At 42.3% G+C, this 23,928-nt stretch overlaps 1 protein-coding gene across 2 annotated transcripts in view; it reads left to right on the top strand.

Moving 5' to 3' along the window:
• The window catches only part of PHF12 (PHD finger protein 12), a 49,014-nt gene that overhangs the window by 5,442 nt on the left and 19,644 nt on the right, over window positions 1-23,928 (top strand). For both annotated transcript variants that reach the window (XR_001106977.2, XM_012449329.2), the window contains exon 3: window positions 21,662-21,734. Coding sequence is in view for 1 of the 2 variants with exons in the window: in XM_012449329.2 (XP_012304752.1) it covers window positions 21,662-21,734 (73 nt within the window). In the remaining variant the exon portion in view is untranslated. The remainder of the gene's footprint in view (window positions 1-21,661; window positions 21,735-23,928) is intronic.

Here is a 23,928-nt window from a genome sequence, read left to right as displayed (position 1 = left end):
ATTAGAATAACCAGTTGGGGCACGGTGGCTCACGCCTGTAATCCCAGCACTTTGGGAGGCTAAGGTGGGTGGATGACAAGGTCAAGAGATTAAGACCATCCTGGCCAACACGGTGAAACCCCGTCTCTACTAAAAGTACAAAAATTAGCTGGGTGTGGTGGTGTGCACCTGTAATCCCAGCTAATCAGAAGGCTGAGGCAGGAGAATCACTTGAACCCGGGAAGTGGAGGTTGCAGTGAGCCAAGATTGCCTCACTGCTCTCCAGCCTGGTGACAGAGCAAGACCGTCTCAAAAAAAAAAAAAAATAGAATAACCAGTATAGTTTTAATTGCCACTGACCCATCTTTCTGTTTGAGATTGGTTGGATTGTTGTCATTGACAGAGTTAATACCATGGGGCATCAGTAATCAGGATGATAAAACTGGCTGGTTTCCTGTGATTGCCTTCTCATGGCATTTTGCTCCAAACAGACTGAGGGACCAAAATGGTCTGATTGAGAAGTGCATCCACCTCAGCAGACCTCAGCATGGTCCCTTCCCGTCAGACAGATTTCTGTAGCATTTGCCTCCGCATGTTATATTTGGAATTGTTGGCCAGCTTTCCTCTCTCTGGTGTTGGCAGCAAGATCCAAAATAAGGTTTTCGAAGAATGAGAGTAAAAAGGTCTCTGTGCACAGGCAAAACTAAGCTCAGCTTGGAGTTGTGCATATTTTCAGTGAGTCATAATAAAGGTTTCACACATAGAATAGAAAACTGCCTTGCAGAAAATGTTTGCTGTTTGAAGTGGAGTTGTTTGTTTGTTTGCTTTTGGAGACAGGGTCTCACTGTGTTGCCCAGGCTGGAGTGCAGTGGCTTGATCCTGACTCCCTGCAGCCTCTAACTATGGGCTTAAGTGATCTTCCCACCTAAGCCTCCCCAGTAGCTGGGACCACAGGAATGTTCCACCATGCTGGGCTAATTTAAAAAAATTTTTTGTAGAAACAGGGTCTCACTATGCTGCCCCAGGCAGACCAAGCAATCCTCTCGCCTTGGCTTCCCAAAGTGTTGAGATTACAGGAGTAAGCTGTCGTGCCAAACCTGTTTGAACTTATAAGGAGCTGGTTTTTCTGATTTTGTTGTGTTTAGCTCCTTCTTAGAATAGTATCAGGCCAAGTGATGGATTAAAATATATTAATTTTAACATTATCTTGTCAGTATGTTGTTTTTGACATTGTAAGTGGTTAGAAGCCCGGCACTGATGAACTGGAAGCACAGTGTCTAGATTCCTTCCCCTCAACCTGCACCATCAATAGTAAAATGATTCTACAGTAAACCTAATTTGGTTTTATGTTTATTTTATTTATTTGTTTTGCATTTTCTGTGTTGAATTAGAATCTAGATATGTCGTGTTGTCTTTTTTTTTTTTTTTTTAAACAGAGTGTCTCACTCTGTTGCCCAGACTAGAGTGCAGTAGCGTGATCTCAGCTCACTGCAACCTCTGTCTCCCAGGTTCAGGTGATTCTCCTGCCTTAGCCTCCCATGTCGTGTTGTCTTAATGGTCTACCTAAATATGGAAGATACAATAATGTTCAACTTTAACTCAGGTTCAGATACATGCTTCTTAATGTGGGGCTCGGGCTAATTCTTATGAAATGAGTGCAAGTGTCAGAAATATTTAAAGTGGAAAAGGAGGTTATATTCTTGAAAGGTGACAGTTTTTGTGTAATGTTAGGCAAGTACTTAGTAGTATTGTTATGGAAAATTTTTCACTTAAGGTCTGTCCCAAAATTAATTACCATACTCAGTAAAAGGTAGGTTGCAGTTACAGTCTCATCAATCTGCTGCTGTTCCTTAAGGCTCTCAAAGTACTTTACAGATAGGCTCCACTAATAATATATTAGGACAGTTTTTGACCTTTGTAAATAACTTGTGTATTTTTAATAGATAGAAAGGTTGAAACAAACATTTAGGCACTGCTTTCATTTGAATCTGGAGATGAGATTCATGTTGGTCTCTTGTAAGTTCTTGGTCAAGTACACCTCCAGCAGTATTTTTGAAAGCTAAATTAGTAATATTCAATAAATTGTCTAATCTTAAATTTAAAAGGAATTCAACTAGTCACTATTAATATGTTGAATAAAACACTGGTTTTTGTTAACTTGAGTGAAAGTACAGGTGATACCTAAAATTGGGAGTTCAGTGAATCTTTCCAAGGTTCATTCTGGTTGTAGCATTTATCAATACTTCATTCCTTGTTATGGCTAAACAATATTCCATTGTATGGATGTACATTTTATTCATCAGTTCATTAGTTGATAGACATTTGGGTTGTTTCTACTTTTTGATTTTGTAAGTAATGTGGTGAACATTTGGGTGCAAGTTTTCTTTGTTGTTGGTTTTGGTTTGTGGGTTTTTTTTATTTGTTTGTTTCTGAGATGAAGTTTAGCTTTGTTCCCCAGGCTGAAGTGCAGTGGCATGATCTCAGCTCACTGCAGCCTCCACCTCCCAGGTTCAAGCGATTCTCTTGCCTCAGCCTCCCGAGTAGGTGGGATTACAGATGCCTGCAACCGTGCCTAATTTTTGTATATTTAGTAGAGACAGGGTTTCACTAGGTTGGTCAGGCTGGTCTCGTACTCCTAACCTCAAGTGATCTGCCTGCCTCAGCCTCCCAAAATGCTGGGATTACAGGTGTGAGCCACCATGCCCGGCCAGGGTGCAAGTTTTCATTTCTCTTGGATGTACACCTAGAGGCAGAATTGCTGGGTTTTATGGTACCTCTTAATCTTTTGAGGAACTGCCTGTTTTCCAAAGAAGCTGCATTATTTTACTTTCCCACCAGTAGCATAGGAGGGTTCTAATTTCTCTACTTCCTCAACAACATTTGTTATTATCTGCCTTCTTAATTAAAACCATCCTAGTGAGCGTGAAGTGGTATCACATTGTGGTTTTGAATCAAATTTCCCTGAAGGCTAGTGATGTTAAACGTTTTCTTCATGTGCTTATTGGCCATTTGTATATTTTCTTGGAGTGTCTATTCAGATTTTTGTCCATTTTTAGTTGAGTTATTTGCTTTTTTTAATTGAGTTGTGAGAGTTCTTTATATGTTGTAAATATAAGTCCCTTGTCTCATATATGATTTGCAAGTATTCTCCCATTTTGTGGGTTGTCTTTACACTTCCCTCATCATTTATTTATTTATTTTTAGAGGCGGAGTCTTGCTCTGTCGCCCAGGCTGGAGGGCACTGGCAAAGTCATAACTCACAGTAACCTCAAACTCCTCAGCTCAGGCAGTCCTCCCACCTCAGCCTCCTGAGTAGCTAGGACTACAGGCATTTGCCACTACACCTGGCTAATTTTTTCCTTTTTTTTTTTTTTTTTGTAGAGACAGGGACTCACTGTGTTACTCAGGCTGTTCTCAAATTCCTGTCCTGACCTCAGCTGATCCTCCTGCCTCAGCCTCTGTTTTTTTTATTTTTGAGTCTTAATCTAGAAGAAGATGGTTGATTTAAGCACACTTTAATATCTATACCTATATTATCTATGTAATGTCAGTAAGTGAAGAGTTTCTTCCATGAACTCCAGTCAGGATGGTAGATCCCAGTGAAGAGAACCTTACAATGTGATTTGGTATGTTGCTGTTTCAGCTTTTCTGGATGTCCCTTCCTAGCAAAGAAGTCTAAAGCTGGAAGTTGCCTTAGAGGAAGTATGAAAAATCCACCATCTGCCTTTAGATAGGATGTTCACCTGGCACCCACTAACCACAATAGAAAATTTCTGTGTATGAGCACTTCTCATACTTGGGGGACCCTAGTTTAAGAAAGAAGATTTTGGCAGGGTGCAGTGGTTTACGCCTGTAATCCCAGCACTTTGGGAAGCCAAGGCGGCTGGATCACTTGAGGTCAGGAATTCGAGACCAACCTGACCAACATGATGAAACCTCATCTCTACTAAAAATACAAAAATTAGCCAGGCGTGGTGGTGCACGCCTATAGTCCCAGCTACTCAGGAGGCTGAGACAGGAGAATCGATCACTTGAACCCGGGAGGTGGAGGTTGCAGTGAGCCAAGATTGCACCATTGCACTCTAGCCTGGGTGACAAGAGTGAAATTCTGTCTAAAAATAATAATAATAAAAGGAAAAAAAAAGATTTTAATTGTCTCAGGTTTTTTTGTTTTTTTGTTTTTCTTTCTTTTACTGAGAAAAGTGCTTGGAAATTGTCTCAGTTTTATTGTTTGTGGTGGAAATAACTTCAGGTCAATTAAAATGTGCTGTCTTTTGAGCCCGGTTAACAAGAACAAAAAGTTGCTTGTATATTGCAGCAAACTCACCTGTTTATTTGTATCTTTATATAAGCCCAGATAACAATAAATAGGGAGATAGAGTGCAGAGAATATTTGCCTGACAGTTTTATATGGTTCATAAAAAGAAACAGTCTGCTTTGATCCTCCCAAGAGGATTTTTGCTACCTAAAAATGCAGATGTCCTGCTTCTTGAACAGAAATGGGTGCATCTTTTCTAAGTAGGCCACCCTGATAAAAGATTCTGTTTGGGTTTATGGAGGCCCTTATATATTTAATGCAGCACAAGCTCCTGGAAATGGATTCAAGTTTTAAGGTGCCAGCGTTTTAAGGCACCAGAACACACACACACACACACAAATGTCTGTTTTCCCCCCTCCACTGGGCTCCTCCTTTGACTTAGAGTCCCCAGGGAGTACAACATGGCCAGTCGCAGTGCCATTCAGTGAGTGACACTTATAAGAGAACCTCTGCGTAATGCTTGCCTCCCAAGAGAACACAAGACAGGAGTATGGCTGTCCCCCTGCCAGTTTCGTGAAAGAGGAGGACATTGTATTCAGTGCAAGTCCTAGACCAGATTTCAGAAAGGCACTTTGGTATTGCGGATTTGTCACTATGCCCAGGACACATGCACAGGTCCCTGGCTGACTGCTTTTCCCATGACTTGAGAGCAGTTAAGAAGAATGAGAAGGTGACTCCTTTTTCTGCCTGCCATTCCCAGATATCAGAATCCTCTTTTTTTTTTTTTTTTTTGAGACGCAGTTTCGCTCGTTACCCAGGCTGGAGTGCAATGGCGCTATCTTGGCTCACTGCAACCTCCGCCTCCTGGGTTCAGGCAATTCTCCTGCCTCAGCCTCCTGAGTAGCTGGGATTACAGGCACGCGCCACCATGCCCAGCTAATTTTTTGTGTTAGTAGAGACGGGGTTTCACCATGTTGACCAGGATGGTCTCAATCTCTTGACCTTGTGATCCACCCGCCTCGGCCTCCCAAAGTGCTGGGATTACAGGCTTGAGCCACCGCGCCCGGCCCAGAATCCTCATATTTTAAGCCTAAGGTTATTCCTAAATCTAAGTCTTGGCAAATAAGAACAAAGATGAGGTTTTAGCCCACTTGTGTGAGAGGCAAAAGCTGAGGTGTACAATAGACACTAATAAAAGGAGGAATCCATGAGTTAACCCATCAACAAGAAGGAACTTGACTACTACATAGAGCTCTTGTGGAAGTCACAATAAGTAAATTACAAATGTACCTTGCAGATTGGTGCAATTTTCAAAGTAATGAAAAGTTTGATTTGCTCTCTCAAAGAGTGAGTCCCTTTTGCTCTGCTGCCTACTTTCCCTTTTGCTGTAATTGTGCTACATAAATGCTCACTAAACTACTTGAAAGCCAGAGGCTGACCCATTTCCTCTTCTCACTGCTGTGTAATACCTAGTGGTATTACAGATGAGAGACATGCAAAGGTAAACACTAGTTGGGGGACAAAAATGATATCTGGGTTATTCCAAGTGTATGGTAACTTTGTTAACACAAACACAAGGTGAGAATTTCTTTTCCCCTAATTATATTTGCTTTCTTGTATGTTAATCACTTTGGTGTTTGTTTGTTTGTTTGTTTGTTTTGAGACAGAGTCTTGCTCTGTCGCCAGGCACCAGGCTGAAGTGCAGTGACAGTGACTCAATCTCGGCTCACTGTAATTTCCACCTCCTGGGTTCAAGCAATTCTCCTGCCTCAGCCTCCTGAGTAGCTGGGACTACAGGCATACGCCACCATGACCAGCTAATTTTTATATTTTTTAGTAGAGACAGGGTTTCACCATGTTGGCCAGGATGGTCTTGATCTCTTGACCTCATGATCCGCCCACCTTGGCCTCCCAAAGTGCTGGGATTACAGGCATGAGCCACCACGCCCGGCCTATTTATTTTTTTGAGACATAGTCTCTCTCTGTTGCCAGGCTGGAGTGCAATGGCACAATCTCGGCTCACTGCAACCTCTGACTCCCTGGTTCCAGCGATTCTCCTGCCTCAGCCTCCTGAGTAGCTGGGATTAGGCACGTGCCACCACACCCAGCTAATCTTTGGGGGGTATTTTTAGTAGAGACGGGGTTTCACCATGTTGGCCAGGATGGTCTTGATCTCCTGATCGTGTGATCCACCCGCCTTAGCCTCCCAAAGTGCTGGGATTACAGGCGTGAGCCACCACACCCAGCCCACTTTGGTGTTTAATTTTTGCCCCTCCCCTGTTTTCTGACAAATTGTACAGGATATCTCCCAGGAAATGTTTCTCAGCCTTGACGGGACAAAAGATATATAGAGTAACAGCAGGGCAGAGAGAAACTCCATGCCTGAATATAGTGTCAGTCTTTCCCACTGATCTGTGCTCTCTGCATGAGGCTCTTTTTGAAATAAGCTTGAGTGAGCAAAAGAGGACTCTCCACAGGGTTTGAAATCAACCGTAGCCCAAAGACATCACTTTATTTCCAAGCCAGGCAGGGATAGGAGAACCTCTCAGAATTACTAGCAAGCTTGAGTTCCAGGTGGAACCCTGTTTGTGGCAGCACAAGCACATTTTTTACTCAGCTGTGATCCTCAGGGATGTGGAATATTATTTTTCTCCTGTCTGCATTTGTGCAGAGAACAGAGCAGAGAAACTAATGAAATGCACAGAGCTTCAAGTGGCTTTAAACAAGACTCTGCATTATGAAATCAGGCAGTGAGGACCTACTCTTGGCTTTTCTTCCCACCACCCCTGGGCTCCTGTGATGAGCTGAGTGCTTGTTAATTCCCACATTCACTAAACCATCAGAGTTCTGCTGATTCTCAGTTTTAGAGGGAAACTCCACAGTGAACTTTTTCAATTGGCAATCATCAATTACTAGTCAGAATACATTATAATTGTGAAAATTATACTCCATTAATCTCATTAAATATGTCTAAACCTATAACTTTTCATAGTTCTGTACATAGGTTGGCTATATTTAACTTGCCTTGATCTTGTTTGCCATTTTTTACAAAAGCATCATCTAAAATATAGGGAGCGTTGTCAGTAATTTGGGCTTGTTAATAAACATTGTTTTGCTTTGTCATTTTTGTTTTACTTCATCCCTCCTTTGTGTCCTTGTGGTTTTGCCTGGCATGGATGACACTTAGCCATTTTAACTTAGCAAACTGTCATACCAAAGAAAATGCCTAATTCTATGATATCAGACATCTGACTGCAGGCTGTGGTTTGTTCGCATTGAAGTAAGCTGTATGTTAAGAAAAGTATCTGCATTTTATTTCTTATAGCAATAACGCATGTCCAAGGCTCATATGCTTGCTGCATTTTCTTGAGGACTTTCCTCAAATCTCACCATTTGTGTCTACACTTGGAGACCTTTCGGGTGATGATTCTTTGGTTAGGGACCATCTGAAAGAAAAGTGGGCCAAAGGGAAAAATCATGGCTCTGGAGAAGTATGTTCAACCCATAAATAGGTCACTGGTGGGTATGACTGGAAGGCTTTGGAGGCCCAAGTCAGCACTTAGCTGTGGCGTCAAACCACGATAGCACAGTTTGACAGCATGCCCAGGAGATTACTTCAGTCCTGTAGGGTGGGAAGCTTTTATGTTTATGAGTAGAATTAGGGGATGGGAGAGGGTAAGGGTAAAAGAAGTGGGGAATAATCCCTATGGTGATATGGCCCAAATAATATTATTCTCCCTCTTTCTTTTTTTTATAGACCCTGTCAGGGGAGGGTAAATAAAACAGAAGTCCCTCCTTAGGGAAAAGCAGCTGAGTCTTAAGTAGAAACCTGCTCTTGGGCCGGGCGCGGTGGCTCACGCCTGAAATCCCAGCATTTTGGAAGGCCAAAGCAGACAGATCACGAGGTCAGAAGTTTGAGACCAGCCTAACCAGCATGGTGAAATACTAAAAATACAAAAATTAGCCAGCCGTGGTTGTAATCCCAGCTACTCAGGGGGCTGAGGCAGGAGAATCGCTTGAACCCAAGAGGTGGAAGTTGCAGTAAGCTGAGATAGAGTCACTGCACTCCAGCCTGGGCAACAGAACAAGACTCCATCTCAAAAAAAAAAAAAAAAAGAAAGAAAGAAACCTGCTCTCTTGATTTTGTTGGGTTTTAAATAAAGACATTGTTAGTGTTTTTTGTTTTCTGAGCCTTTGTAGAATTTTAGGTTTAATATATATATAAACTGTAAACTGGCCCAAATTCCTGAGCTGTGTCTGCAAGAAGTGTCACCTGGCTATTTCCTTTTTCTTGATAGTCTGCTAAAATTTGGCAACAGAATATTACCCAGTTTTCCATACCCCTGAGATTCTCCAGAATACATGGTTGCAGTTGTTGGTTCTTCCTTCCAATGGAATGTTCCCAAGAATGTTAGAAAATTACTGCTGAGGCCAGAATTTTGTACCTTTTCCAAAACAAGTGGGCTCTAGCATTTATCATGAGGTGAATGAATGAAGCCCCTTTTTAAAATGTTTGCAGCCCAGCCCATCTTCCTTTGTAGAGAAACCAGAATTGCAGGAATAGTCAAACCAGGCTAGTGATAGATCAGGCCCTTGGCACTGGGGCTCAGCTTGTAGAAAAGTTAGCAGAGGCAAACACCTGGTATAACTGTTAGTTGCTCTACCCTCCCTCCTTCATTTTTTCCCTGTACTAACTAATAACACTCATGACCAGGTGTCCTTTACTAAGAAGATGCCACAAGCCAGCTCTACATAGAAGGCGATAAAACCTGGGGACACAGCCAGTTTAAAAGGATTGTATGCCTGTGGAAGTGATGCAACTAGCTAAGTTTCTCAACGGGGCATTTGTAATGGCCTGGCACTTCATTGGTTTCCTTGTTAACACTGCCACTGAGGCTTTGCATGAAAAAACCAGCAGTTCTTGTACTTTTTATGTACTTTGTGGTATTAGTGGTATTTGAGTCAGTAACCAGGATGAGGAAGGGTAAGGGATTAAGGTTGAGGGACCCTATGAACTTTCTGCTTTCACCTCTTTAATATCCTTCAATATAACTATCTTCATGCAAAAGATAGGCCATAGCTGAGAAAAGCTGATGCCCGCACAAGTGTCCAGAGGGAGCTTACTATTTCTGCTGACATTTAAATTTCATTAAATGGTGTTCCCTCAAAGCATACACTTTAAAATTTGGGTGTATTAATGCAGCTTTTAATTTAAATTAAACTTTACCCAGTGCCATTTAGCTTTCCTAGGACATAAGTTTGTTTCCATTTATAAAAGGCTGGTTTTCTGTGTTCACGGTTCACTTTATAGAGCAAGATGGCTCCTAGGAGGCTGAGGCATGATTGTGGTCCTGTCAGTGATCACCTTCACTCCCCATTTTGGCTAATACCAGCACATTTTCTGAACTGGCTGAGGGCCACAGGGCCAGTCTGAGGGAGAGTAGGCCTGTTCTGAGCATGTATTATGTTTTGCAGTTTGTCTTACACAGTGCCACTAAATATAATTACAGGATTTTTATCTGGTGGTGGTTCTCAAATGGATGGATGAGCCCCGCAAACTGTGAAATTAAAAATCAAAACTGCTCGGTGCTATTATTTGCTTGCTGAACCCCTCTTCCCCCACCAAAAAAGGGTAGGGAGGCATACAGATGATGGTAGGGGCATTGAACTCTTTCTTAGTTCTCAACTGATGTTTTATTTCAACTGAAACTACCATAGATGGCTAGAGAGCGTCTGATTCCTGAAGAATTATAGGTTCTGACAAGAGGGACCCTACCAGCTCATGTGACTGACCTCTTTTGGAAGAGAACCCGCTTAGTAGGCTGTTGGTATATTGTATATAGATATGCTATTTACATAGTGTTCCGGTTAAGCGTTTATATTAAATAACAAAGTAAATGAATTACTTTGTTAGTCCAGAAAGAGAAAATGGAGTGTGCTTTTTCTTAAATATTTTGCATCTACTTGCTTGCTTTTGGACTAAGACACACCAAAGCTTTAATTTGGTTAAGTGAGATTTTCGTGTGTCTCAGACTGCCACTGGCTCAAGTTTTAAAATGTCAGTGTCGGGCCGGGCGCGGTGGCTCAAGCCTGTAATCCCAGCACTTTGGGAGGCCGAGGCGGGTGGATCACAAGGTCAAGAGATCAAGACCATCCTGGTCAACATGGTGAAACCCCGTCTCTACTAATACAAAAAATTAGCTGGGCACGGTGGCGCGTGCCTGTAATCCCAGCTACTCGGGAGGCTGAGGCAGGAGAATTGCCTGAACCCAGGAGGCGGAGGTTGCGGTGAGCCGAGATCGCGCCATTGCACTCCAGCCTGGATAACAAGAGCGAAACTCCGTCTCAAAAAAAAATAAATAAATAAATAAAAATAAAATAAAATAAAATGTCAGTGTCACTTAGGTGGATGGACAGTTACAAGCAACACATCAGTAATATTAGATATTAAAAAAGAAAAGTCCAGAGCCCAGTACCATTTTTACCTCCATGTCGTGACACAGAAAAAGGTCTCTAAAATAAAAGGCAGTCTTTTTGCTTCCCAATTGCTCTCTCCCTCCACCTCTCGCCTCTTCCCTTTGTTCTCTTGTTTCCCCATCCCCCGCTCCAATTCCATATTGAGAAACTGCTTGTGCTAGATGGATAATTAACATGGTACTATGGAGCAACAGGTCCCACTGGTAGCGACTAAATCTGAAGTAAATGTTAATGTTGTGCAGGTTCACATGTATTAATAAGCGAGGGAGATGAGTAGTGAGGTTAGACTCAGATCAACCACACTGGTATATGGCTTGAAATAGATCCTCTTAATTAGAGAGCCAAAAACCATGACAACTACCAGCATCTTCAACTTGCAGCATTGAGCTGCAACCTCATTAGTGAATGAAAGGCATTCTAAATTAAAGCTGGACTTTATCCTTGGGCTGAAAGTTGGGATCATCTGGCTCTGGGCTTTGATTTGAATCTTTGACACAGAGAGGTCTATCAGTGCACGCATTACAGTTAGCTGAGGGATGTGTGTTTGTGGTTTTCTTCTTGATGACTCTAGAAATAGACTGATCTAGATACCATCCTCAGCAATAGAGATGGGCCATTTGGATTTGTTTATGGGAGTCTATGTATGTTAGAGTCATGCTGCAGAGGTTGGCTTTAGGAATTGATTTGTATGTAAATATTACTGTTAACACTTTGTAGGTCTTCTAGGTATCACAGAGAGCCTCACCAAACTGAGAAATATATCCTCTAAATGAATGTACAGTCTCTGAAGATTCAGGGCTTTATTGTTATGAACTACTTTATAACTAACAGCATGTCTTTAAGATCAGATGGTGGTTAAAATAGTGAGCTAGGCCAGGCACAGTGGCTCACACCTGTAATCCTAACACTTTGGGAGGCCGAGGAGGGCGGATCACCTGAGGTCAGGAGTTCAAGACCAGCCTGGCCAACATGGTGAAACCTCATCTCTACTAAAAATACAAAAATTAGCCCAGTATGGTGGCACATGCCTGTAATCCCAGCTACTCAGGAGGCTGAGGCACAAGAATTGCTTGAACCCAGGAGGCAGAGGTTACAGTGAGCCGAGATCGTACCACTGCCCTTCAGCCTAAGCGACAGAGCGAGACTCCATCTCAAAATAAAAAAATAAAATAAAATAGTGGGATGGAAATGCAATGAACAGTTACTTTCTGGCAAGAATTGTAGGCCAGAGCCTTTTAACAAATGATCTGGAAGGAAACTTATCAACAGCAGTGAAGATGGGAAGATATTCTGCAAGAATTTCATCTCTGCCTGTGGAAAAGAATCCGTGTCTCATAGCAATGCAGGCTATGTTCTTTTGAAGCCAGAAAATAGAGGTCCTTGGCCTGTTGGCCAAAAAGCTACCAGTTTTCCAAGACAAGCTAGCTCAGGTACAGAAGACAACTATTCCAGGGCTCACCATCCCAAGTACTCAGGTAATTCTCAGAAGGAATCAATCTAAAGGTTCAGACACTCAAGGCATGATGGCTCACACCTGTAATCCTAGCACTTTGGGAGGCAGAGATGGATGGATCACCTTAGGTCAGGAGTTTGAGACCAGCTTGACCAAGATGGTGAAACCCCATCTCTACTAAAAATACAAAAATTAGCTGGGTATGCTGGTGGGTGCCTGTAATCCCAGCTACTCCGGAGGAGAATCACTTGAACCCGGGAGGCAGAGGTTACAGTGAGTAGAGATCATGCCATTGCACTCCAGCCTGTACAACAGAGTGAGACTCCAACTCAAAAAAAAAAAGAAAGAGGTTCAAACACTATTATGCTCTAGACAGACTTAAACATTCATTTTCAGGAGACATGTCCCCATTCCTAGAACCTTCCTTTTATAAGGTATTTTATCAAAATGAAAAAATATACTTGAATGTACCTGCTTCTGAAACTATGGCTTCCTCCTGAACACCTCACAATCCTTAACTTCACTGTCTTTAAAGGCTCACTGGCTGAATTACCATTTGTTAAATAGCTCTGAATTATGCAAAGAGTAGAAAAAAGCCCGTTGTCATCTTCAGATACCAAATGTCCAAACTTTAGGGCTCTGGCATCCATAAACAATTGAGTTTAATGTGAGTCTTTATGGTAAGAATCAATTTGTAGTTGATTGTATATGGTCTCATTACCACATGTCCTTTTCACCTTGTCTCCAGCCCATGATCCCTAAAATCAAGAACCATTTCTGAAATCCCAGCACTTAGCACATTATCTAGCCTAAATAAACATCTAATAATGTGTGAGTGGATGGATGACTTTGATCCTCTCTCTCCAAGGCTACTTCTTTTTTTTTTTTTTTAAAGGCAGGATCTTGCTTTGTCACCCAGGTTGGGATGCAATGGTGTGAACACGGCTCACTTCAGTTTTGCCCTCCTGGACTCAAGTGATCCTCCTGCCTCCCAAGTAGCTGAGACTGCAAATGCATGCCACTATGCCTAGCTAATTTTTGTATTTTTTGTAGAAAAGGGGTCTCGCCATGTTTCCCAGCCTGGCCTCCAACTCCTGGGGTCAAGCACTCCTCCCACCTTAGCCTCCCAAAGTGCTGGGATTACAGGTGTGAGCCACAGCCTGGCCTAAGATACTTTTTTGGTGGGGTAGATGATAATTTGTTTGCTTCATATTCATCTTTCAGTGTGGTACCTACTACGTTGAGAAAGTAATGGGTACTCAATAAATACTGACTGATGCAGAAGAAAATACTCAGACTTGAGGTTAAGGAGGGTACCCTGATGGATATTTCACTGTGTGCCCCAGAAATAAGAAAACTACTAAAGGTTCTTAAAAAACAACTTAGGCTCTTAAGCATATCCTGAGAGTGAACCAAAAATACAACAACAACAACAGTAAAAACAGCTTAGGCTCAAGATTTCAAAGAGTTGGGAAACTTTGATTTGGGTTCCAATTCTGCAACTTAGTAGCTTTAGATAAGTCGGTTTCCTTACCTGTATGATGGGAATAAGAATTATCTCAGAGTGTGGTAGTGAAGATCAAATAAGAACATCTGTTAAAATACTATGTAAACTGTAATACCTAGATGTCAATGAAATTATCACTCTGCTATTTCTAGGCTTTAGTTTAAGAAACACATTGATGTCTTTACAAAAGCAGCATTGGCTCATTATAGTGTCTTCACTGCTGAGTAGCTGAAACTCTGGTAGAGTAATCTCAGTGTTACGTGACTTTTAACTTTTAATGATTTTCTCTTATAAAGGATGGCCTCCAGCACCCTGTCTTTATTGCTATATGAGGATGAGAAGGAGCTAGGGCAGAGCCATTTTTTCTTGACAGGCATATCATGATTTAAAGACTCTGGTGTGCATGTAATTATTTCAGAGTTGCATACTAAGCTTATGGGAACACCATTATTTCGGGGAAGGAAAGTTTTTTTCTTTCTTTCTTTTTTTAACTGTCTCCAGTAATGGGTATAAGCAATCTTTTTTTTTCTTTTTTTTTTTTTCTGAGAAAGAGCCTTGCTCTGTCACCCAGGCTAGAGTACAGTGATGCGATCTCAGCTCATTGCAACCTTTACCTCCTGGGTTCAAGCAATTCGCTTGCCTCAGCTTCCCCAGTAGCTGGGACTACAACTGTGCACCACCTTGTCCAGCTAATTTTTGTATTTTTAGTAGAGATCGGGTTTTGCCTTGTTGGCCAGGCTGGTCTCGAACTCCTGACCTCAGGCGATCCACTGCCTTGGCCTCCCAAAGTGTTGGGATTACAGGTGTGAGCCACTGCACCCAGCTGGGGAAGGAGTTTTGAGATGGGTAGCTGAGGTGGGGAGTCCTCAGAATAAGTACGAGTACTCTGAAACTGCAGAATCTCCTTTCTCCCTGGAATCCTTTCCCTGTCGGCAGTATTTCTGATATGGAGCAAAACAGCCTCTTTCAGAAGTGGTTCCTGAGCTTATCCCAATGACAGTGTCTTTCCTGGAACCATTTCATGAATCCCTTTCCTCTAAAAAATTTGCATTGACTCGGGTGTGGTGGCTCACACTGACAATCCCAGCATTTTGGAAGGCAGAGGCAAGCAGATCATTTGAGCCCAAGAGTTCAAGACCCAGTCTGGGCAACATAGCGAAACCCTATCTCTACAAAAAATACAAAATTTAGCCCAGCATAGTGGTGTGCACCTGTGGTCCCAGCTACTTGGGAGACTGAGGTGGGAGGATTGCTTGAGCCCAAGGGGTCAGGGCTTCAGTGAGTCAAGATTGCGCCACTGCACTCCAGCCTCACCAACAGTGAGACCCTGCCTCAAAAAAAAAAAAAAAAAGAAGTTTGAATTGAAAAGCTGCCTTCTAAATAGCTTGAAAGGAATTAATTATTTGAAGCAGAGAGGAAACATGGTCATGAGAAAGCTTTATGACAGGTGATTCTTATGTTCGAGCTATGCCTATGATCATTTTCTAAGACCTTTCTTTCCTGTCCATTTAATCTTAGATATTACTCCCTTCTCTCAAGATACCATCTTTTCAAATTTGTTATTTCAAGATGCATGTTCTGTCTCTAAGAAAGCAGCAAATCTTGGCTGTGCATGGTGGCTCATGCCTGTAATCCCAGCACTTTGGGAGGCTGTGGCGGGTGGATCATATGAGTTCAGGAGTTTGAGACCAGCCTGGCCAACGTGGTGAAACCCCATCTGTACTAAAAATACAAAAATTAGCTGGACATGGTGGCAGGCACCTATAATCCCAGCTACTCAGGAGGCTGAGGCAGGAGAATCGCTTGAACCCAGGAGGAACAGGTTGCAGTGAGCCGAGATCATGCCACTGCACTCCAGCCTAGGTGACACAGCGAGACTGCGTCTCAAAAAGAAAGAAAGAAAGCAAATCTTTTTTTTTTTTTTTTTTAATTTTACTTTTAAGTTCTGGGGCACATTTGCAGATCTTGCAGGATTGTTACATAGCTATACACCTGCCGTGTTGGTTTGCTGCCTCCATCCCCTCGTCACCTACATTAGGTATTTCAAGAAAGCAAATCTTTTTTTTTTTTTTTTTTTTTTATATCTATAGAGACAATTAGTTTTATTTATGAGCTACTACATTGAACTTTTATCAAATTTTCAAACATGCCTTTCTTTTCTTTTTTTTTTTTTTAAAGAGAAAGAGAGAGAGAATAGGAAGGAGGAAAAAGGAAGAGAAAGAGGGAGAGAGAATGGGGAGGAGGGAGAAGGAAAAGAAAGAGGGAGAGAGAATGGGAGTATTGCTTTCTTGCCCAGGCTAGAATGCAATTTAGTAATGAGTATTGAAAACCTCTTTTATACTGATAATTATACTTAATGATGTAGTCAGGAAGGAATAAGGGAAGAAGATAACAAACAAACAGCCAACCAATATTTAATTTAAACCTATGAAATGCTATGCGATTACTGAGGAGTGATTTACTTCCAATTATATAGTCACCTTTGGAATAGGTGTGAGGTGGTAATGTATGTTTTGTGTATTTGAAGTGGAGAGTTCTATAAATGTTTATTAAGTTTATTTGTTCCGGGTCTGAGTTCAAGTTCTGAATATCCTTGTTAATTTTCCATCTCGTTGATCTATAGAATCGTTAGCTCTTCTTGTTGCATTGATCCTTTTGCCATTATGTAATGTCATTCCTCACCTCTTTTGATCTTTGTTGCTTTAAAGTCTACTTTATCAGAGGCGAGAATTGCATTTCCTGCTTTTTGTTTATTAGTTTATTTTTACTCTCTGTTTGATTGGTAAATCTTCCTCCTTCCCTCTGAGTCTTTGTGTATTGTTGCATGTAAGATGGGCCCAGATGCAGCATACCGATGGGTTTTGGCTTTTTATCCAATTAAAATATATATAAGTTTAATACCGGTGTTTGATGCTAGCTGGCTGTTTTGCCCATTAGTTGATGTAAATTTTTTATTGTGTTAAAGTTCTTTGCTTTTTGATATACTTTTGGAAAGACTGATATTGGTTGTTCCTTTATATGTATAGTGCTTCTTTCAGAAGCTCTTGTAAAGCAGGCCTGGTGGTGGTGAACTCTCTAAGTACTTGTTTGTTCGCAAAAGATTTAATTTTTCCTTCGCTCATAAAGCTTAGTTTGGCTGGATAGGAAATTCTGGGTTGAAAGTTCTTTTCTTTAAGGATGTTAAATATTGGTCCCCACTCTTTTCTGGCTTGTAGGGTTTCTGCTGAGAGATCTGCTGTAAGTCTGATAGGTTTCCCTTTATGGGTAACCTGACCTTTCTCTCTGGCTGCCCTTAGTATTTTCTCCTTCATTTCAACCCTAATAAATCTGGCGATTATGTGCCTTGGGGTTGGTCTTCTTGAAGAATATCTTTGTGGTGTTCTCTGTATTACCTGGAGTTGAATATTACCCTGCCTTGCCAGGTTGGGAAAATTTTCCTGAATGATATCCTGAAGAGTATTTTCCAACTTGGATTCATCCTCTTCATCACATTCAGGTACACCTATCAAACGTAAATTAGGTCTTTTCACATAGTCCCATATTTCCTGGAGACTTTGCTCATTCCTTTTCATCCTTTTTTCTGCATTCTTGTCTTCTCGTTTCATTTCACTGAGCCGGTCCTCGACTTCTGATATCCTTCCTTCTGCTTGATCAATTCGACTGTTTAAACTTGTGCATGCTTCGTGAAGTTCTCGTGTTGTGTTTTTCAGCTCCATCAATTCACTTATATTCTTCTCTAAATTGTCCATTCTCGTTAACAGTTCATCAAACCTTTTTTCAAGGTTCTTAGTTTCTTTGCATTGGGTTAGAACAAGTTCTTTTAATTCACAGAAGTTTCTTATCACCCACGTTTTGAAACCTGCTTCTGTTATTGGAACACACGTGTAATCTATTAAGCCTTGTTCCGTTACTGATGAGGAATTGCAATCCCCTGTAGAGGGAGAGGCATTCTGATTTTGAGTATTCTCTACCTTTTTACGCTGGTTTCTTCCCTTCATTATATATTTGTCCGTCTGTCGTCTTTATAATTACCGACTTTCTAACTGGGTCTCTGACGTCCAACTTGTTGATTCCCTGCGCCGAGATCTGAGCAATCCACTGAGCCGGCCAAAACAGCGGTGTTAAGATTGATGGTGCTTTTCTGCCCGGGAATCTCCGGACTCTGCACCAAGAACTGGCGTGCTAAGGCACCAGCAAAACCGCCAGGCCAGCCACAAGAGTCGCCCTGGCGACCCGTGAGGCTCCTCCACTGGGAATCTCCTGGTCCGTGAGCAACTAATATTCGTCTGAAAGTGTGGCGTCCTCTCGTTCTTTGCGCTTTCACTGGGAGGTACGTGCCCGAGCTGCTAATCATCAGCCATCTTGGATCTCTCTCCCAAACATCAAGAAAGCAAATCTTAAGATGTGATGGCCTTGGCCAGGCGCAGTGGATCACTTCACATCAGGAGTTCAAGACTGGCCTGGCCAACATGGCAAAACTCCATCTCTACTAAAAATACGAAAATGAGCCAGGCATGATGGCGAGCTCCTGTAATCCCAGCTATTCAGGAGGCTGAGGCAGGGGAATCACTTGAACCTGGGAAGTGGAGGTTGCAATGAGCCGAGATCGCACCACTTCACTCCAGCCTGGTGACAGAGCAAGACTCCATCTCAAAAAAAAAAAAAAAAAAAAAAAAAAGAGTTTACCTGGTAAAGCAGTTGGGGAAGAGTGGTAGGGTTGTGGGTAGCAGCCCTAGAGTGAGCAGAGACAGAGGTGAGAAACATTATGGGCCATGTAGGGAGCCGGCCAACTAATGAAGCTGGAGAAAAAAAGAGGGTTCTGGCCACAAGGGTCTTAATCTTATAATGGATGGGAGAGGAGCATCGTCGAAGTGCTTTAAATCAGGAGAGTGGTATGATCAGACTTATGTTTTGTGTTTTGGATAATTATTCTGCCAGCAAGGTTGGGAATAGATTGAAGAAAGCATGAAGGGTGGCCGAGAGACCATTCACGTCTTAGTGAAAGATCTAAGCCCATATCACCTTCCCTTACCCTTCTCTACTTTAAATGTTTGATACAGGATATCTTGGCACAAAGCCAGTGGGCAGATGAACAGGAATGATGAGAAACAGAATCAGAAATGACACCCTTCAGGGTTAATTTTGATATGACAGCTACTGAAGCATAGCAGAATCTGTAGGCCTTTGAAAATTATATGCATGCATGCAGCCAGGCGGGTGGATCACATGGTCAGGAAATCGAGATGGTTAAACCCCATCTCTACTAAAAATACAAAAATTAGCTGGTCTTTGTAGTGGGCGCCTGTAATCCCAGCTACTCGGGAGGCTGAGGCAGGAGAATCACTTGAACCCGGGAGGTGGAGGTTGCAGTAAGCCAAGATTGCACCACTGGACTCTAGCCTGGACAACAGGGCAAGACTCCGTCTCGGGAAAAAAAAAAAAAAAGAAAGAAAAAAGAAAATTACATGCATGTATTTCAGTAGTTTGGATGTGGCCTTTTGCAGAATTACATTGGAGAGAATGAACAAAGAATTACAGGTGACATTTACCTGTGGTCCTCCAGGGCTTCAAGACCTGTCCCAGCAGGCCACTATTTTTCCAGTTTCCTGCTTCCTGGTAAACATCCTCCTGAGATTTCACTAACAAAACAGGGAGGAAGGGAAGCAATGAGCTATGATGGCTTGGTGGGCATCTGACTTGTTGCTCAGGGATCTGGGGAAACAGGGAGCTAAAAAAATTTGCCAAGTCAAGTGCTGTTTTATGTAGAAATGGTAAAACAGTATAGCTTTAAGCCCTGAGACACTTTATGTAGAAATGGTAAAACAGTATAGCTTTAAGCCCTGAGACACTAAGGAGACTCCCTGTATAGTAAAAATACTCTTTTTTTTTTTTTAACTTATTTCCCCAATTCTTTGAGGAAAAATTTCCTGCATACCATTCCAAGTAAGTGACTTAGCCAAGAACCCAAAGGTAGTAATTTCTTAAGCATAAGTATAGTCTGTTTTTGTTTTGTTGTATTTGTTTTTGTTTTGTTTTTTGTTTTTGAGACGGAGTTTCGCTGGAGTGCAATGGTGCAATCTTGGCTCACTGCAACCTCCGCCTCCCAAGTTTAAAGGATTCTCCTGCCTCAGCCTCCCAAGTACCTGGGATTATAGGCGCCCACCCACACCAAGCTAATGTTTGTATTTTTAGTAGAGATGGAGTTTCAACATATTAGCCAGGCTGGTCTCAAACTTCCAACCTTAGGTGATCCACTGTGCGCACAACCCCTACATTTATAAAGATACAAAGAGTCGGAAGAGATGTAATCATTTTCCTAGTCCCTCTAATAAAAGAAGTAGGTGCCGGGCACGGTGGCTCATGCCTGTAATCCCAGCACTTTGGGAGGCCAAGGCAGGCAGATCACAAGGTCAAGAGATTGAGACCATCCTGGCCAACATGGTGAAATCCCGTCTCTACTAAAAATACAAAAAATTAGCTGGGCGTGGTGGCACACGCCTGTAGTCCCAGCTACTCAGGAGGCTGAGGCAGGAGAATCGCTTGAACCCCAGAGGCAGAGGTTGCAGGGAGCCGAGAGCGCAACTCCATCTCAAAAACATAAAATATAAGAGAACTGCTGAAATGGGCAAAGCATGGGAAGTGCCAAAAGCAGGAGGTTCAAGATATAGGAATAATATGAACTCATGGGAAAGCTGTTCGTTTATCTATTGTTGCATAACAAACTACACCAAAACTCAGTGGCCTGAATACAGAAACTTGTTATTATCTCTCATAGTTCTGAGGGTTGTCTGGACTCTGCTGGATGGTTTTTCTGTTTCACATGGTGTTGGCTGGGACTGCAGTCATTTGGAGGTTTGACTGAACTGGTATGTCCAAGATAACTCACTCACATAGCAGTAGTTGCTGCTGCCTGTTGGCTTGGAGTTCAGCTGAAGCTGTTTTCTGGGGTCGAGATGGAGTCTCACTCTGTTGCCCAGGCTAGAGTGCAGGGGTGCAGTCTTGACTCACTGAAATCTCCCACCCAGGTTCAAGCAATTCTCCTGCCTCAGCCACCCAAATAGCTGGAATTACAGGCATATGCCACCACACCTGGCTAATTTTTGTATTTTTAGTAGAGATGGGGTTTTGCCATGTTGGTCAGGCTGGTCTTGAACTCCTAACCTCAAGTGATCCATTGGCCTCGGTGTCCCAAAGTCCTATGATTCCAGGCATGAGCCACCGTGCCCATCCCGAAGCTGTTGATTGGAATACCTTGTCTTCTCCATGTCCTCTCTCATAGCATGACAGCAGGGCTCTGCGGTGGAACTTTCCAAGCATATTTTTTAAAAAGTAGAATCTGCAGATCTCTTAAGGCCTAGCTTTGAAAGTTGCAACATTGTCACCTCTGCTGCATTCTGTGGTCAAAGCAAGTCATAAGACAAGTGCAATTCAAGAGGAGGGAAAGGGACTACCTGTGGATGGGAGGCAGAGCAAATAATTTGCAGCTGTCTTTAATCCATCACAGCTGATGGAGGCAAGCATGAAAGGATGAAGAGTTTTGACAGGCATAGCTTTCTAAAGGAAGGATATTCTAGAGAAAGAAATAAGAAATCTTCCATTTGATTAGTGGGAAGAGTACCTGAAGGGGGCCTGGGAAGATGGAATGGGACCATATGACAGGGCTTTGAACAGCAATTAGAAAAGCTTAAATCTACACTAATAGGCTTTTAAAAAAACAGTGTAGAAGACCTCTCAGTGATTTTATTATACCTTTCCCTATAAACCCAGTGTTAATAGCTCTGGATTTGGCTTTTCTCTCTAAGTTGTGGGAAGGGATGCTCACTCCTTACATTATTATGAGTGATGCTAAGCATTTTGAAGGACAGAACCCTAGCAGTGCTGCAGGACTGGCCACAATAGGAGTTTAGGAACATGCAGACCTAGCTAGGCTTTTTCTTCTGCCTCAAAGGGCTAGTTACTTAGTCTTGCCCTTGTCTGTTCCCCACAGTAACCCTCCACTGAGTGAAGAGATGTTGCCTCCTGGAGAGTGGATGTGTCACCGGTGCACTGTTCGCCGAAAGGTAATCATGCTGCTTTCTGAAGACTCTGTCCAGAAAGCCTGATCCAGAGCACTGATATGCTAGAGCTAAGACGGCCTGGCCCTGAAGGCATTCTTGTCCCTTCTTCTTGTCTCTTCCAGTCCTGGAATCACCCTACTCTTCCCATGGTGACTGGAATCCAGTAGGGCCTAAAAATCCAAACATGGGCTGCTGAAATGGGCAGAAGAGGTGTGTTAATTTACTGAGCCATGTTTCGTCACTAGTGACAGGAGTAGTCTTAACTTCTTCTTGACCTCCTAATAAGTTGCCTGAATGTGGCAGCCTTATCCATGGCTGAAGAAAATGAAGGCTGCTTCTCCAGCTTAATGGAAAAAGGAGTTTTCTCTCACCCCAAGGCAAATAAGTCACTGGTATCCAGAGAGACTTGGCATACTGATGGAGAGGATTTTTAACCCATTTGTACCCCAAGTTCCTAATCTCTCTTTAGCTTCCCTTCCTTCAACTTTGATAATTCAGTACTGACTTTAAGAACATAGTTTATTATTTTCTGCTTTCAGAACTCTTGTGGGTAACAAGAGCCTAAATTCTCCCTTATTAAAAAAGGAAGTAGGTGTGCTGGCACTGAGATTATGATTGACCCAACCCTCAAATTGTAGGCTATGGATTAGAATTTGTCTGTGCATTGTAATCCACCTCCCTGTGCTTCCTCCACACTAATTATACAACAAGCAACTTTCCTACGTTGTGACCTCACCTCTATTTGCCTGGTCCCCAAATATGATGTCATAATGAATGATGACTTCCTTGGTTGCAGAAACAGGATGAGATGATTCAGATTGTGGTTTGCGTGTAACAGTTTCAGCCTTTAAGAAAGAAGGTAAACAGGCAGACATTATTTTTCAAATACATGCATAGTGTTCATATTAAAAAGTGAGCTAAAGCCAAGGCAACCACCTAACCACAACTATAGTTAAATATCTCCATAAACCAGGCTATCTTCCAGCCTCTCCACTTTCCAAGATCCTTTCCTGTGTGTCCCTAATTAGGTCAGAGCAGGGCCAGTTAGAGGCACCTGCCAGCTAAGAGCCCTCTCAGAAACTTGCCATTCAAAAAAGCTGGACCTGAGAAGGTTGCAGGAGCTGAAGGAAAAGAGGTAAAGAGGGTGGAAAAAAGGAAATAACATGATGTTAGTGCCCATTATTGTGCCAGGTGTTTGAATTATGTTATCCCATTACCTATCCATACAGCCATAGATGGATACTGAATCCTGACAGATTTCCATTTTAGAAAGGAAGAAGTGGAGGCTCAAATATGTAGATTAACTTTCCTAAAAACTCAAAGGAATTGACACACCCAATATTTGAAACAAAATTTCTCATTCCAAACCTCTATTACCTCTTCATCAGTTTTCTAGAAGCAGAGCTATTTGTTGGGGATTATAGTATGCCCTTTTCTAACACAGGGCACTTCTCCTGAGATGCCTCTCTGACCTTTCACACAGACCTCTTTGCCTATCAGTGCCAAATTTCCCTTTCTACCATCACCAGCACTACTCCCCTTTGGCCTCCTGTATTTACACTGAAGTGAATTGCAATCATACATCCTCTGGGCTTCATCAGCCCCTGACATTCAGGTCCTATCATGATTCGTAGTGGAAGCGCTAGGTCCTACTCCAACTCCAAATTATCCCTGTCATATATACGACCCTTTTTATGTCCCTCCACCATATCCCTAAGAGGAGGAGAAGAAAGATTTTTCTGTCTCATTTTACAGATGAAGGAATTCCTGCCCACCGGCCTGAGTCACCACAAGGTCAGAGGGGATCAGTGGCAGAAGTAGGACAAGATCACAGATCCTCCTACCTTAGATCAATATTAAACCTATATTTGACTACTCTATTTGGAGTACTATCAGACATCCAGTCCCACTGAGTACACTTAATCTTTTTCCATTTCCCCACCTTCTAAGAAGTGTCATTTATTTTGAGCAAAGTTTTTAAAACCATTCAGGAGGTCAGGAGGCTCTAAGGCAAACTATAATGATCTCATTGATTTTCACTATTAGTCTTACAAAATTTATCCTCACTGTGTTTCCTTTTTAACCCTTTACCCTGTACTTTATAGATGTTGTATGTCATATGATAATTATTCCTAACTTTCCACACTTTTTGGTGATTCTCTGATGCAGTAGTTTTGTCAGCTCCAGTTCAGTTATA

The sequence above is a fragment of the Aotus nancymaae genome, unplaced genomic scaffold (genome assembly GCF_030222135.1).
Source record: "Aotus nancymaae isolate 86718 unplaced genomic scaffold, 86718_ANA_hifiasm-v0.15.2.pri h1tg000072l, whole genome shotgun sequence".
NCBI lineage: Eukaryota > Metazoa > Chordata > Mammalia > Primates > Aotidae > Aotus > Aotus nancymaae.
The sequence above is the reverse complement of the archived record's forward strand: the minus strand, read 5'-3'. Positions and strand labels throughout refer to the sequence as shown.